The sequence below is a fragment of the Physella acuta genome, unplaced genomic scaffold (assembly GCF_028476545.2).
Source record: "Physella acuta isolate Inbredline_101_S28 unplaced genomic scaffold, ASM2847654v3 ptg000353l, whole genome shotgun sequence".
In the NCBI taxonomy this organism is placed as follows: domain Eukaryota; kingdom Metazoa; phylum Mollusca; class Gastropoda; family Physidae; genus Physella; species Physella acuta.
In genome coordinates this window covers 223,080-241,072 of record NW_026731872.1, presented here as the reverse complement: position 1 = coordinate 241,072, position 17,993 = coordinate 223,080, and the positions used below count along the sequence as shown (strand labels likewise).

Below are 17,993 nucleotides of genomic sequence, written 5' to 3'. Positions count from 1 at the left end.
GCAAATGTCCACTTACCTTTAGCTCAACACTGGCCAGCAAATGTCCACTTACCTTCAGGCTTTAGCTCACCACTGGCCAGCAAATGTCCACTTACCTTCAGACTTTAGCTCAACACTGGCCAGCAAATGTCCACTTACCTTCAGGCTTTAGCTCACCACTGGCCAGCAAATGTCCACTTACCTCCAGACTTTAGCTCAACACTGGCCAGCAAATGTCCACTTACCTTTAGCTCAACACTGGCCAGCAAATGTCCACTTACCTCCAGACTTTAGCTCAACACTGGCCAGCAAATGTCAACTTACCTTAAGCTCAACACTGGCCAGCAAATGTCCACTTACTTCAGGCTTTAGCTCAACACTGGCCAGCAAATGTCCACTTACCTCCAGGCTTTAGCTCAACACTGGCCAGCAAATGTCAACTTACCTCCAGACTTTAGCTCAACACTGGCCAGCAAATGTCCACTTACCTCCAGGCTTTAGCTCAACACTGGCCAGCAAATTTCAACTTACCTCCAGACTTTAGCTCAACACTGGCCAGCAAATGTCCACTTACCTTTAGCTCAACACTGGCCAGCAAATGTCCACTTACCTCCAGGCTTTAGCTCAACACTGGCCAGCAAATTTCCACTTACCTCCAGACTTTAGCTCAACACTGGCCAGCAAATGTCCACTTACCTTCAGACTTTAGCTCAACACTGGCCAGCAAATGTCCTCTTACCTCCAGGCTTTAGCTCAACACTGGCCAGCAAATGTCAACTTACCTTAAGCTCAACACTGGCCAGCAAATGTCCACTTACTTCAGGCTTTAGCTCAACACTGGCCAGCAAATGTCAACTTACCTCCAGACTTTAGCTCAACACTGGCCAGCAAATGTCCACTTACCTTTAGCTCAACACTGGCCAGCAAATGTCCACTTACCTCCAGGCTTTAGCTCAACACTGGCCAGCAAATGTCCACTTACCTCCAGGCTTTAGCTCACCACTGGCCAGCAAATATCCACTTACCTCCAGGCTTTAGCTCAACACTGGCCAGCAAATGTCCACTTACTTCAGGCTTTAGCTCAACACTGGCCAGCAAATGTCCACTTACCTCCAGGCTTTAGCTCAACACTGGCCAGCAAATGTCCACTTACCTTTAGCTCAACACTGGCCAGCAAATGTCCACTTACCTCCAGGCTTTAGCTCAACACTGGCCAGCAAATGTCAACTTACCTCCAGACTTTAGCTCAACACTGGCCAGCAAATGTCCACTTACCTTTAGCTCAACACTGGCCAGCAAATGTCCACTTACCTTCAGGCTTTAGCTCACCACTGGCCAGCAAATGTCCACTTACCTTCAGACTTTAGCTCAACACTGGCCAGCAAATGTCCACTTACCTTCAGGCTTTAGCTCACCACTGGCCAGCAAATGTCCACTTACCTCCAGACTTTAGCTCAACACTGGCCAGCAAATGTCCACTTACCTTTAGCTCAACACTGGCCAGCAAATGTCCACTTACCTCCAGACTTTAGCTCAACACTGGCCAGCAAATCTCAACTTACCTTAAGCTCAACACTGGCCAGCAAATGTCCACTTACTTCAGGCTTTAGCTCAACACTGGCCAGCAAATGTCCACTTACCTCCAGACTTTAGCTCAACACTGGCCAGCAAATGTCAACTTACCTCCAGACTTTAGCTCAACACTGGCCAGCAAATGTCCACTTACCTTTAGCTCAACACTGGCCAGCAAATGTCCACTTACCTCCAGGCTTTAGCTCAACACTGGCCAGCAAATATCAACTTACCTCCAGGCTTTAGCTCAACACTGGCCAGCAAATGTCCACTTACCTCCAGACTTTAGCTCAACACTGGCCAGCAAATGTCCACTTACCTTTAGCTCAACACTGGCCAGCAAATGTCCACTTACCTTCAGGCTTTAGCTCACCACTGGCCAGCAAATGTCCACTTACCTTCAGACTTTAGCTCAACACTGGCCAGCAAATGTCCACTTACCTTCAGGCTTTAGCTCACCACTGGCCAGCAAATGTCCACTTACCTCCAGACTTTAGCTCAACACTGGCCAGCAAATGTCCACTTACCTTTAGCTCAACACTGGCCAGCAAATGTCCACTTACCTCCAGACTTTAGCTCAACACTGGCCAGCAAATGTCAACTTACCTTAAGCTCAACACTGGCCAGCAAATGTCCACTTACTTCAGGCTTTAGCTCAACACTGGCCAGCAAATGTCCACTTACCTCCAGGCTTTAGCTCAACACTGGCCAGCAAATGTCAACTTACCTCCAGACTTTAGCTCAACACTGGCCAGCAAATGTCCACTTACCTCCAGGCTTTAGCTCAACACTGGCCAGCAAATGTCAACTTACCTCCAGACTTTAGCTCAACACTGGCCAGCAAATGTCCACTTACCTTTAGCTCAACACTGGCCAGCAAATGTCCACTTACCTCTAGGCTTTAGCTCAACACTGGCCAGCAAATGTCCACTTACCTCCAGGCTTTAGCTCACCACTGGCCAGCAAATATCCACTTACCTCCAGGCTTTAGCTCAACCCTGGCCAGCAAATGTCCACTTACTTCAGGCTTTAGCTCAACACTGGCCAGCAAATGTCCACTTACCTCCAGGCTTTAGCTCAACACTGGCCAGCAAATGTCCACTTACCTTTAGCTCAACACTGGCCAGCAAATGTCCACTTACCTCCAGGCTTTAGCTCAACACTGGCCAGCAAATGTCAACTTACCTCCAGACTTTAGCTCAACACTGGCCAGCAAATGTCCACTTACCTTTAGCTCAACACTGGCCAGCAAATGTCCACTTACCTCCAGGCTTTAGCTCAACACTGGCCAGCAAATTTCCACTTACCTCCAGACTTTAGCTCAACACTGGCCAGCAAATGTCCACTTACCTTCAGACTTTAGCTCAACACTGGCCAGCAAATGTCCACTTACCTCCAGGCTTTAGCTCAACACTGGCCAGCAAATGTCAACTTACCTTAAGCTCAACACTGGCCAGCAAATGTCACCTTACCTCCAGACTTTAGCTCAACACTGGCCAGCAAATGTCCACTTACCTCCAGGCTTTAGCTCAACACTGGCCAGCAAATGTCCACTTACCTTCAGGCTTTAGCTCACCACTGGCCAGCAAATATCCACTTACCTCCAGGCGTTAGCTCAACACTGGCCAGCAAATGTCCACTTACCTTTAGCTCAACACTGGCCAGCAAATGTCCACTTACCTCCAGGCGTTAGCTCAACACTGACCAGTAAATGTCCACTTACCTTCAGACTTTAGCTCAACACTGGCCAGCAAATATCCACTTACCTCCAGGCGTTAGCTCAACACTGGCCAGCAAATGTCCACTTACTTCAGGCTTTAGCTCAACACTGGCCAGCAAATGTCCACTTACCTCCAGGCTTTAGCTCAACACTGGCCAGCAAATGTCAACTTACCTCCAGACTTTAGCTCAACACTGGCCAGCAAATGTCCACTTACCTCCAGGCTTTAGCTCAACACTGGCCAGCAAATGTCAACTTACCTCCAGACTTTAGCTCAACACTGGCCAGCAAATGTCCACTTACCTCCAGGCTTTAGCTCAACACTGGCCAGCAAATGTCCACTTACCTCCAGACTTTAGCTCAACACTGGCCAGCAAATGTCCACTTACCTCCAGGCTTTAGCTCAACACTGGCCAGCAAATGTCCACTTACCTTTAGCTCAACACTGGCCAGCAAATGTCCACTTACCTTTAGCTCAACACTGGCCAGCAAATGTCAACTTACCTCCAGACTTTAGCTCAACACTGGCCAGCAAATGTCCACTTACCTTTAGCTCAACACTGGCCAGCAAATGTCCACTTACCTCCAGGCTTTAGCTCAACACTGGCCAGCAAATTTCCACTTACCTCCAGACTTTAGCTCAACACTGGCCAGCAAATGTCCACTTACCTTCAGACTTTAGCTCAACACTGGCCAGCAAATGTCCTCTTACCTCCAGGCTTTAGCTCAACACTGGCCAGCAAATGTCAACTTACCTTAAGCTCAACACTGGCCAGCAAATGTCCACTTACTTCAGGCTTTAGCTCAACACTGGCCAGCAAATGTCCACTTACCTCCAGGCTTTAGCTCAACACTGGCCAGCAAATGTCCACTTACCTCCAGGCTTTAGCTCAACACTGGCCAGCAAATTTCCACTTACCTCCAGACTTTAGCTCAACACTGGCCAGCTGTGTGTTTGTTGAGCGCACCTTGTTGCACAATTTGTGTTTTACCTGGGAATAAGAAGAACAGGATGACAAAAGTTTAATGCCAGCCAATAAAGTTAGTTGATGAACATACAGTATGGGGAAATAAACATCAGATGTAAGAGATGAGTTATCCACAACATCAGATGTAAGAGATGAGTTATCCACAACATCAGATGTAAGAGATGAGTTATCCACAACATCAGATGTAAGAGATGAGTTATCCACAACATCAGATGTAAGAGATGAGTTATCCACAACATCAGATGTAAGAGATTAGTTATCCACAACATCAGATGTAAGAGATTAGTTATCCACAACATCAGATACTGGAGGTGTGGGTACCTAGACTGTAAGATCCAGGTGAATACACATCCACCAGCTAGGTCCACCACCCACCAGCTAGGTCCACCACCCACCAGCTAGGTCCACCACCCACCAGCTAGGTCCACCACCCACAAGCTAGGTCCACCACCCACCCACAAGCTAGGTCCACCACCCACAAGCTAGGTCCACCACCCACCCACCAGCTAGGTCCACCACCCACCCACAAGCTAGGTCCACCTCCCACCCAGTAGCTAGGTCCACCACCCACCAGCTAGGTCCACCACCCACCAGCTAGGTCCACCACCCACCCACAAGCTAGGTCCACCACCCACAAGCTAGGTCCACCACCCACCCACCAGCTAGGTCCACCACCCACCCACAAGCTAGGTCCACCTCCCACCCAGTAGCTAGGTCCACCACCCACAAGCTAGGTCCACCACCCACCCACCAGCTAGGTCCACCACCCACCCACAAGCTAGGTCCACCTCCCACCCAGTAGCTAGGTCCACCACCCACCAGCTAGGTCCACCACCCACCAGCTAGGTCCACCACCCACCAGCTAGGTCCACCACCCACCCAGTAGCTAGCACCACCAGGATATAGGAGAGCAGACAGTATGGTTAGACTTACATGAGCCACCAGGATATAGGAGAGCAGACAGTATGGTTAGACTTACATGAGCCACCAGGATATAGGAGAGCAGACAGTATGGTTAGACTTACATGAGCCACCAGGATATAGGAGAGCAGACAGCATGGTTAGACTTACACGAGCCACCAGGATATAGGAGAGCAGACAGTATGGTTAGACTTACATGAGCCACCAGGATATAGGAGAGCAGACAGCATGGTTAGACTTACATGAGCCACCAGGATATAGGAGAGCAGACAGTATGGTTAGACTTACATGAGCCACTAGGACATAGGAGAGCAGACAGCATGGTTAGACTTACATGAGCCACTAGGACATAGGAGAGCAGACAGTATGGTTAGACTTACATGAGCCACCAGGATATAGGAGAGCAGACAGCATGGTTAGACTTACATGAGCCACCAGGATATAGGAGAGCAGACAGTATGGTTAGACTTACATGAGCCACCAGGATATAGGAGAGCAGACAGTATGGTTAGACTTACATGAGCCACCAGGATATAGGAGAGCAGACAGCATGGTTAGACTTACATGAGCCACCAGGATATAGGAGAGCAGACAGTATGGTTAGACTTACATGAGCCACTAGGACATAGGAGAGCAGACAGTATGGTTAGACTTACATGAGCCACCAGGATATAGGAGAGCAGACAGTATGGTTAGACTTACATGAGCCACTAGGACATAGGAGAGCAGACAGAATGGTTAGACTTACATGAAGTTTCTTCAGGTCACTGTGGCTCTCTGGGTCAGGCAAGTGGTCAGCTGTTTTGTAAAAAAGTAAACTTTCACCTAGACCTGGAAGCTGGCAGAGAAAGAAAACAACAAAAGTTTAGTTTTGGTCCAGACAAAAGTTTAGTTTTGGTCCAGACAAAAGTTTAGCTTTTTGCTCCAGGCAAAAGTTTAGCTTTTTGCTCCAGGCAAAAGTTTAGCTTTTTGCTCCAGACAAAAGTTTAGCTTTTTGCTCCAGGCAAAAGTTTAGCTTTTTGCTCCTGGCAAAAGTTTAGCTTTTCGCTACAGACAAAAGTTTAGCTTTTTGCTCCAGGCAAAAGTTTAGCTTTTCGCTACAGACAAAAGTTTAGCTTTTTGCTACAGACAAAAGTTTAGCTTTTTGCTACAGACAAAAGCTTAGTTTTTTGCTCCAGACAAAAGTTTAGTATTTTGCTCAAGATAAAAAATGTTCCCAGACTTACCTTGAGTTCTTTTTTCCTCCATTTCAAGCTTGTGTTTTCAACAATCTCTGAGATATCAGTTTCCAACTCAAAATGTTTGGTGAAGGGGTCTGTTGGATGGGAAAACAAAATGATCCATTGAAAAAATATGCACAAAAATTAAACACCACCACCAAGTGTTTCCCATTGATTAGATATATAGTCCTTCCACAACATACACATTTAAATGTAGTCATGTCAGGCTGTTTAAATTAAAAAAGTGATTTTAAAAATTAACAAGCTAACATTTGTAATAAATGTCAGTTATCTATTAAAGATCTGCAAAATCCTGCAACATGATGCATTCAGAAAAATATGACAGATGACACATGCAGCAAAATAAGACAGATAACACATGCAGCAAAATATGACAGATGACCCATGCAGCAAAATATGACAGATGACCCATGCAGCAAAATATGACAGATGACCCATGCAGCAAAATATGACAGATGACACATGCAGCAAAATATGACAGATGACCCATGCAGCAAAATATGACAGATGACACATGCAGCAAAATATGACAGATGACCCATGCAGCAAAATATGACAGATGACACATGCAGCAAAATATGACAGACTACCCATGCAGCAAAGTTTGAGCCAGTGAAGAACTTAACTGACCTGATTCTTTTAAACTCAGCTCATCTTGGTGCTCATTATCACTTTCTTCATCTACTTCCTCAGCCACTATATCTTCATCTACCTCATCATCATTTATTTCCTCACCGTCATTAGCTTCATCTGGAAACAGAAATTATGAAAACAAAAATCAATATTTGAATTACAATGTAGGTGCAGCAATACAATATTCATCTTTTTATACACAACATCTGAAAAAAATTGCATACAGTTAAATTGCAGAAATAAGTTTTTAAATTGTTTCTGAATTGATAAAATACTAAAATTATTTGCCACTAGCACCTACTCCAGAAACTGTAAACCAAGGGAGACAACCTCAAACAAGTTTGGTATGAAATTATTTCTAAAATATTTTTTAAATTTAAAATCAACTTAATAATAAAGAAATAATTTCACTAAAAGATAGTACATTGTTTAAAATATTTTATAACTACAGTTAGTGTTGCAAGTCTTTAGTCAGAGTTTGTTTCACCATCATTACTACTATAAAAAGTATGACTCAGTCCTAGTCATAATTTTTTTTTTATAAATAACTAAATTCAAAATCTGTTTCATCATCTGTCTGGTAAAATTTGGAATGTGGTGCTTAAGTAGCAAAAAAAAAAAGTTAAAAAAATATAAAAGGCGATTATCTAATATGATAAAAATAAAATACTTGAAGACAAAAGCTTGAACTATCCTCACCCTTTTCTAAAGATGGATCTTGCTTTTGTGACTCAACAGTTGGATTGTCAGCAGAATCTGACATCGAATCTGCTTCACTTGCGTCACTGTCAGCAAGTTCAGCTTCTTCAGCTTCCTCACCACTCTCCTCCTCCTGCCCACTGTCACCCACATCCTCATCCTCTTCTGTACCCCCCTCCTCTATCTCTGACTCAGGCTCCTCTTCTCTCACTCCTATTTCCTGCATGAGTTGTTTGATAATGGGCACATCTTCCTCGCTTTCATCTGAGCTCTCAACAACTGGGGGCTGGCGTGGCCAAGGTCATCAGAATAGAATTCACACATCAGTCATACAAGTTAAAAGATAAATCATAACAGTGTGATATCAGTCATACAAGTTAAAAGATAAATCATAACAGTCATACAAGTTAAAAGATAAATCATAACAGTGTGATAACAGTCATACAAGTTAAAAGATAAATCATAACAGTGTGGTATCACATCAGTCATACAAGTTAAAAGATAAATCATAACAGTCATACAAGTTAAAAGATAAATCATAACAGTGTGATATCAGTCATACAAGTTAAAAGATAAATCATAACAGTGTGACATCAGTCATACAAGTTAAAAGATAAATCATAACAGTGTGATATCAGTCATACAAGTTAAAAGATAAATCATAACAGTGTGATCTCAGTCATACAAGTTAAAAGATAAATCATAACAGTGTGATCTCAGTCATACAAGTTAAAAGATAAATCATAACAGTGTGATATCAGTCATACAAGTTAAAAGATAAATCATAACAGTGTGATCTCAGTCATACAAGTTAAAAGATAAATCATAACAGTTTGATATCACATCAGTCATACAAGTTAAAAGATAAATCATAACAGTGTGACATCAGTCATACAAGTTAAAAGATAAATCATAACAGTGTGACATCAGTCATACAAGTTAAAAGATAAATCATAACAGTGTGATCTCAGTCATACAAGTTAAAAGATAAATCATAACAGTGTGATCTCAGTCATACAAGTTAAAAGATAAATCATAACAGTGTGATCTCAGTCATACAAGTTAAAAGATAAATCATAACAGTGTGGTATCACATCAGTCATACAAGTTAAAAGATAAATCATAACAGTTTGATATCAGTCATACAAGTTAAAAGATAAATCATAACAGTGTGATATAAGTCATACAACTTAAAAGATAAATCATAACAGTGTGATATAAGTCATACAAGTTAAAAGATAAATCATAACAGTTTGATATCACATCAGTCATACAAGTTAAAAGATAAATCATAACAGTGTGACATCAGTCATACAAGTTAAAAGATAAATCATAACAGTGTGACATCAGTCATACAAGTTAAAAGATAAATCATAACAGTGTGATCTCAGTCATACAAGTTAAAAGATAAATCATAACAGTGTGATCTCAGTCATACAAGTTAAAAGATAAATCATAACAGTGTGATCTCAGTCATACAAGTTAAAAGATAAATCATAACAGTGTGACATCAGTCATACAAGTTAAAAGATAAATCATAACAGTGTGACATCAGTCATACAAGTTAAAAGATAAATCATAACAGTGTGATATCAGTCATACAAGTTAAAAGATAAATCATAACAGTGTGATCTCAGTCATACAAGTTAAAAGATAAATCATAACAGTGTGGTATCACATCAGTCATACAAGTTAAAAGATAAATCATAACAGTTTGATATCAGTCATACAAGTTAAAAGATAAATCATAACAGTGTGATATAAGTCATACAACTTAAAAGATAAATCATAACAGTGTGATATAAGTCATACAAGTTAAAAGATAAATCATAACAGTTTGATATCACATCAGTCATACAAGTTAAAAGATAAATCATAACAGTGTGACATCAGTCATACAAGTTAAAAGATAAATCATAACAGTGTGACATCAGTCATACAAGTTAAAAGATAAATCATAACAGTGTGATCTCAGTCATACAAGTTAAAAGATAAATCATAACAGTGTGATCTCAGTCATACAAGTTAAAAGATAAATCATAACAGTGTGATCTCAGTCATACAAGTTAAAAGATAAATCATAACAGTGTGACATCAGTCATACAAGTTAAAAGATAAATCATAACAGTGTGACATCAGTCATACAAGTTAAAAGATAAATCATAACAGTGTGATATCAGTCATACAAGTTAAAAGATAAATCATAACAGTGTGATCTCAGTCATACAAGTTAAAAGATAAATCATAACAGTGTGGTATCACATCAGTCATACAAGTTAAAAGATAAATCATAACAGTTTGATATCAGTCATACAAGTTAAAAGATAAATCATAACAGTGTGATATAAGTCATACAACTTAAAAGATAAATCATAACAGTGTGATATAAGTCATACAAGTTAAAAGATAAATCATAACAGTTTGATATCACATCAGTCATACAAGTTAAAAGATAAATCATAACAGTGTGACATCAGTCATACAAGTTAAAAGATAAATCATAACAGTGTGACATCAGTCATACAAGTTAAAAGATAAATCATAACAGTGTGATATCAGTCATACAAGTTAAAAGATAAATCATAACAGTCATACAAGTTAAAAGATAAATCATAACAGTGTGATAACAGTCATACAAGTTAAAAGATAAATCATAACAGTGTGGTATCACATCAGTCATACAAGTTAAAAGATAAATCATAACAGTCATACAAGTTAAAAGATAAATCATAACAGTGTGATATCAGTCATACAAGTTAAAAGATAAATCATAACAGTGTGATCTCAGTCATACAAGTTAAAAGATAAATCATAACAGTGTGATCTCAGTCATATAAGTTAAAAGATAAATCATAACAGTGTGATATCAGTCATACAAGTTAAAAGATAAATCATAACAGTGTGGTATCACATCAGTCATACAAGTTAAAAGATAAATCATAACAGTTTGATATCAGTCATACAAGTTAAAAGATAAATCATAACAGTGTGATCTCAGTCATACAAGTTAAAAGATAAATCATAACAGTGTGATATAAGTCATACAAGTTAAAAGATAAATCATAACAGTTTGATATCACATCAGTCATACAAGTTAAAAGATAAATCATAACAGTGTGACATCAGTCATACAAGTTAAAAGATAAATCATAACAGTGTGACATCAGTCATACAAGTTAAAAGATAAATCATAACAGTGTGATCTCAGTCATACAAGTTAAAAGATAAATCATAACAGTGTGATCTCAGTCATACAAGTTAAAAGATAAATCATAACAGTGTGATCTCAGTCATACAAGTTAAAAGATAAATCATAACAGTGTGACATCAGTCATACAAGTTAAAAGATAAATCATAACAGTGTGACATCAGTCATACAAGTTAAAAGATAAATCATAACAGTTTGATCTCAGTCATACAAGTTAAAAGATAAATCATAACAGTGTGATATCAGTCACACAATAGGCAGCTACAGTCTAGCTGTGCTAGACAGAAAAAAAAGAAAGGTACCAAAACATCTAGCTGTACTAGACAGAAAAAAAGAAAGGTACCAAAACATCTAGCTGTGCTAGACAGAAAAAAAGAAAGGTACCAAAACATCTAGCTGTACTAGACAGAAAAAAAGAAAGGTACCAAAACATCTAGCTGTGCTAGACAGAAAAAAAGAAAGGTACCAAAACATCTAGCTGTGCTAGACAGAAAAAAAGAAAGGTACCAAAACATCTAGCTGTGCTAGACAGAAAAAAAGAAAGGCACCAAAACATAGGATTAAAAATGTGGGACAATAGCAAGTACAGGAAGGAGAAAAACTTCAGGTGCCAATCACAATTTGAAGAATGACAAAATCTAATGTTACTGTAACATAAAAAGTCAAACCTGTTTGTCCTTGTGATCCACTTCGTCCTGTACTGTGATATATTTCTTGGACTTTTCACTGGAAAAATAAAACCAAGTTAATCAACTATTGTCTACCCCATAATACAAAAAAAGGTATCAATTGAGAGCCACACTAAGCTATGAAAATATTAAAAATAAAATGTTTGACCAAGTACAAAAAAGGTATCAATTGAGAGCCACACTAATCTATGAAAATATTAAAAATAAAATGTTTGACCAAGTACAAAAAAGGTATCAATTGAGAGCCACACTAAGCTATGAAAATATTAAAAATAAAATGTTTGACCAAGTACCAAAAAAGGTATCAATTGAGAGCCACACTAAGCTATGAAAATATTAAAAATAAAATGTTTGACCAAGTACCTAACATAGCAGAATGGGGAGAACAGGACAAATCTTGCTGGAGCAAGAAATTTGGAATTGGCAATCATGTTTAGAATTTGCACAATTCTTGAATTTAAAAAATCTAGATAAAAAAAGATTATTTAAAAAAACCCACTTATGAGAGATCTAGATGGGCACAGTTGTTTAGTTAAAAACTTTAAAAACACCAACAAAAAAAAAATGCCTCGTTGATTGCATCTATCTATTTAAGTAATTTAACAGTAATTCTGCAGATAATATTACCCACACCATGTCAGTTTTAAAAAATAAATATCCAGGCATAGTTGAAACAAAAATTTGATGTAGGCTTAATATGAATCGAGGTATTGTCCAGGCTAGTTTTGTAATGATTAGGATTCATAATGGCCAGAGAACATTTGCAGGGTCAATGACAGTTCATAACACAGACCTAATAGCCCCTATCTCTGATGAAAGGGTCCAGAAAGTATGGGCTTGTTACAGGAGAATTTTGAAAACTGTATGACACAGACCAAATTTGATTTCGCATTATACAAAACTCAGATCAGGAACCATAAGCTACTACAAGTGACAAGAAAGGACCCCTCTAATTTACCCTAACGATGATTTTGATTTTCAATAAAGGCAAAAGAGTAATTCTACTGATGATGCCAGATCAAATATGAACTGATTAGGCAACAACGCATGCACTTGTTAATGTATAATACATTTTTTGGAATAATGAGATCATTCATCTAGCTGTAAGGAAATGAAGCTGTGTACTTAAGCTGTCCACTGATTGAAGATACTAAAATAATTAATATTTCTATTCTTAACACATTGTGGCATGGTTGAGGTGACAATGTGATAGCTAACCTAGGAGCTCTGAATTTAAAGCAGAATCAGAGTCTTGCTTGCTTTTTTCAGATTGCTAATGTCACAAGTGTTATTTTTTAAAGAATATTTTCCTGACCTAAATGGAAGTTTTAAAAATATATTAAAAAGCTAAATTTGCATGAGCACAATTCACATTTTATAGTCAACTGATATGGTTAGGGGTCCCATTTAAGATATCAGCAGACCCATCATGGCATGAACAATTATTGCTATTTGAGAAAGTCTATAACATCACTTTTAGTTTTCCCCCAAACCAAGCTATTTAAAAAAAAAGTAGGTCTACTTGAGTCATTGTGAGTTCATAAAAGCTTATAGGCCTAGTTATTAGTATAGATCTAAATTATTATCACCTAATTTATACATTATATTATAATAATATATATGCCTACATTACATGGATTAATTACATTTTAACACTTTTGATGAATTCCACTGTGTTTTAGATAAATTAATATAATATACTAGCTTATACTATACCCCTGCTTCCCTACAGTAAACAAATTGCAGAAAAGCCCAATAGATGTACGCCAGATTTCCCTTCTCAACCAGTGGTGTGTAAACCACCAACAAACAACATGTTTCTATATGCTGGCTGTGTAAACCACCAACAAACAACATGTTTCTATATGCTGGCTGTGTAAACCACCAACAAACAACATGTTTCAATATGCTGGCTGTGTAAACCACCAACAAACAACATGTTTCTATATGCTGGCTGTGTAAACCACCAACAAACAACATGTTTCAATATGCTGGCTGTGTAAACCACCAACAAACAACATGTTTCAATATGCTGGCTGTGTAAACCACCAACAAACAACATGTTTCTATATGCTGGCTGTGTAAACCACCAACAAACAACATGTTTCTATATGCTGGCTGTGTAAACCACCAACAAACAACATGTTTTAATATGCTGGCTGTGTAAACCACCAACAAACAACATGTTTTAATATGCTGGCTGTGTAAACCACCAACAAACAACATGTTTCAATATGCTGGCTGTGTAAACCACCAACAAACAACATGTTTTAATATGCTGGCTGTGTAAACCACCAACAAACAACATGTTTCAATATGCTGGCTGTGTAAACCACCAACAAACAACATGTTTCTATATGCTGGCTGTGTAAACCACCAACAAACAACATGTTTCAATATGCTGGCTGTGTAAACCACCAACAAACAACATGTTTCTATATGCTGGCTGTGTAAACCACCAACAAACAACATGTTTCTATATGCTGGCTGTGTAAACCACCAACAAACAACATGTTTCAATATGCTGGCTGTGTAAACCACCAACAAACAACATGTTTTAATATGCTGGCTGTGTAAACCACCAACAAACAACATGTTTCAATATGCTGGCTGTGTAAACCACCAACAAACAACATGTTTCTATATGCTGGCTGTGTAAACCACCAACAAACAACATGTTTCAATATGCTGGCTGTGTAAACCACCAACAAACAACATGTTTCTATATGCTGGCTGTGTAAACCACCAACAAACAACATGTTTCAATATGCTGGCTGTGTAAACCACCAACAAACAACATGTTTTAATATGCTGGCTGTGTAAACCACCAACAAACAACATGTTTCAATATGCTGGCTGTGTAAACCACCAACAAACAACATGTTTCTATATGCTGGCTGTGTAAACCACCAACAAACAACATGTTTTAATATGCTGGCTGTGTAAACCACCAACAAACAACATGTTTCTATATGCTGGCTGTGTAAACCACCAACAAACAACATGTTTCTATATGCTGGCTGTGTAAACCACCAACAAACAACATGTTTCTATATGCTGGCTGTGTAAACCACCAACAAACAACATGTTTTAATATGCTGGCTGTGTAAACCACCAACAAACAACATGTTTCTATATGCTGGCTGTGTAAACCACCAACAAACAACATGTTTCTATATGCTGGCTGTGTAAACCACCAACAAACAACATGTTTTAATATGCTGGCTGTGTAAACCACCAACAAACAACATGTTTTAATATGCTGGCTGTGTTAACCACCAACAAACAACATGTTTCTATATGCTGGCTGTGTAAACCACCAACAAACAACATGTTTCTATATGCTGGCTGTGTAAACCACCAACAAACAACATGTTTTAATATGCTGGCTGTGTAAACCACCAACAAACAACATGTTTTAATATGCTGGCCGTGTTCAGGGAGAGCCCTCCACTGACACAACCTCATTAGTTAAGCTCAAAAAATGATGACACAGAGGCTGTACTGATGACAGAAGAAGTGAAGGAATGACTACTTGGTGGCTTATATTATTATGGTTCATGCTCTGAAGTTCAAATTAAATTCCATGAGTTTTCCAGGACTTTTCTAGGAGTTTAAAAAAAATTCAAGGAAATTTTAAAAACAAAAAAGAAACCCAATTTGTACATAAAATAAAAAAGCTTACCTAATAATACATTTAATTAGCTAAGCCAATGCAAAAATTTAATTTCAGTAAAACAATATAGATAGGGGTTGTCAATCTGATTACAGACCAGTTTGAATTTTCAAAATCTGACATAAAAAAGTTATGAATTTTTTAGTCATTAAAAAATAGCATTTTTTTTTTCAAACAACTGGGATAGACCATGAAAGAGGTAAAATACTGGGAGGGTATGGACCAAATTTTAAACAGTTTTCCACTAAAAGAGGTATAAATGCAAGCAGACTTCACCAATTAATATCATTTTAAGATATTTTATAGATTTGTGGATGCCAAATCCAATGATGCTAGGCTAGTCGGCCAACCCAATGAACGTGTCAGATGAATATTATGTAATTTCAGAGACAAAAGTCTGGCAAGATTTCTTGATCTATGCCCGAGGGTTAGTAACATCAACTCCACAAAGTGAAGGAGGAAGGAGGTGGGGTATGAAACCACCATTTGAAAATAGCTTACCAATAGCAAATTTTTCCTTGCAGTTTTACATTTAGCTCGTTTAGTTTCTTTGTGATATCCACCATGAAGTTAAACGTTTCAATTTGGGATAGACAAGTTAATAGTAAGTACACTGAAATAGGGCTTAACTAAATATAATAATAGAATAGCCAGTGTTTATTGTTTATTATTTTATTGTTCATTACCGACTGTTGCAGAAAAATATTTTTTTGAGTTTTGAAAATAAAATTATCAATATTATTAATATCAAAAGAGCAGTTTGCGGCTCGCAAGCCGCAGGTTGCCAACCCCTGTCTTAAAGAGTAAAATGCTAAAAAACTAAGCAATTCCAAAATCAATGTTTTCCGACATTGTATACAGTTTGCCTAAGCATTTTTAGAGAGGCGATCCTTTTTCTTTTTACTAAAACTGTTTACTTTATTTTGAAGGCGCGGTCGGTTGCTAACAACAATATGGCGTCCGGACCGGACACTTGACTTACGACGATTTTTCTGCCAATTTCCAGAGACCTTCTACTAATTAGTTTTAAAAATGTTTACCACCCGCAAATTGGCGGAGTTTTCACACTGTAACAACAAGCTATAGGTGGCAGGGCTATATATGCCAGAAAAGCATTTTAAAATTTGTGTTGGAGAATGAAGGCTAAATTAAAAAGTTGGTTTCTATTATGATGCATGTTCGACTAGGGAAATCGGTGCGCATGAATGCTGGTGCGAAGCGATAATATTGAACGAGTGAAAGTGTGACGCGGTACGCAATAAAGTGACGTTTTAGTGTGAGTTCGTTGTTGCCAGGAAAGAAGTTTGAGTTAGTCTTGTTCGTGTGATGTTAGGGTTAGGTTGTCCAGTCTTAGTATCGTTTGTTCAAGTTGTCTGATGTCTACTTCTTATGGTACAATAAATGGAATTAGCAAACAATGTCATTCTGTCAAATCATTAGTAAGCGTTGATGTCGTCGTGTCTCAAGATGCACTATTGCATAGCTAAACATAATCAAATGGTAGTGGTATTGAAATATAGTATTGGATCAAGTAGTTCTACCCTCTCACTGCATAGCTGTGGTACACATATAGAACCCAGTTATAACAGTTTCATTAAAAATACTAGAACTTTTTAAATATTGATTGCCATATTACAAAATTGATTTCTACAGTAAAGCATTATTAGTTTTATGAGTCTATGAAAAAATAAATCAAATATCGTCAGCCGCTTTGTTATAAGACTGGCCAAAAAAATGATAACCAAACTTTTTTTGAAAAAAAAAAAACCCACGAGACCACTATTTGGTGAAAACTAGTGAGGAACTCTTGTGCATGGCCACTTAAAAAGTCTAACCAAATTTGTGGTTTTCTTTAGCTTCAAGCGTAAGAAGAGTTGTCATGGAGAGGTGTGTTGTTCATGGCAGTGAGTGTCAATAAATATTAAATTAAGTAATTTAGTTTAAAACGAACTAAAAACTTCAAAATTAGAGCTTATGGATTAAATATGGATGTCTATTTAGTGGTCTTGTTTAAATTGATAATTGTGTAAATTCTAGATTTAGTGAGAAAATCTAAACTATGACGGTAATGAATGTTTACGAAACTCAACAAAAATCACCGGATAATTTGCGACTCTATATCTTGGCATTTTGATGAAAATTTCATAATGATTTTTTAATTAAAAAAATGTATCAATAATAGCTAGCACACTAGTAAACTAAGCCAATTAAGCATATTTTAACTTTCTGTGCAAAGTCATTATTTCTGAAAAAAATTCCAAATTCAGGTCAGCCTGTGGCACCCTCCACTGAACTTGACTGAAGGAAAAAAAATTTGACCTGTGACCTTCATTAAAACAGAATTTACTTTCGTTTTTTTTTAAATTTTAAATTTTTTTAATCTTACCCAATAAGTAATAAAAATTTGACAATTACTTTTAATTACTGTTGTAATTAGTGTCGTAAAGTGAGATAAACAGCTTAATAAACATGTGTTTTCTTGAGGGGGTGCTATAACTGCTGAGTTCTATATGTGTACCACAGTTATGCAGTGAGAGGGTACAACTACCTGATCCAATACCATCTTTCCATATCACTACCATTTGATTATGTTTAGCTATGCTACAGTATATCTTGAGACACGACGATGTCAACGCTTACGAATGATTCGACAGAATGACATCGGT

General features: G+C 38.1%; 1 protein-coding gene across 2 annotated transcripts in view; it reads right to left on the bottom strand.

Moving 5' to 3' along the window:
- LOC131941238 (U3 small nucleolar RNA-associated protein 25 homolog) overlaps positions 1–17,993 on the bottom strand; it is a 34,785-nt gene that overhangs the window by 13,517 nt on the left and 3,275 nt on the right. The window contains exons 1-7 of one of the 2 annotated variants that reach the window (XM_059300354.1): positions 15,829–15,898; positions 11,631–11,688; positions 7,755–8,040; positions 7,053–7,172; positions 6,408–6,496; positions 5,930–6,019; positions 4,191–4,263 (exon numbers count right to left, since the gene is read on the bottom strand). In XM_059300354.1, coding sequence (XP_059156337.1) covers positions 4,191–4,263; positions 5,930–6,019; positions 6,408–6,496; positions 7,053–7,172; positions 7,755–8,040; positions 11,631–11,688; positions 15,829–15,893 — 781 coding nt within the window. In that variant the 5' untranslated portion in view covers positions 15,894–15,898. Of the gene's footprint in view, positions 1–4,190; positions 4,264–5,929; positions 6,020–6,407; positions 6,497–7,052; positions 7,173–7,754; positions 8,041–11,630; positions 11,689–15,828; positions 15,899–17,993 lie in introns of those variants that run through there. The other variant, XM_059300353.1, reaches the window with a different exon arrangement.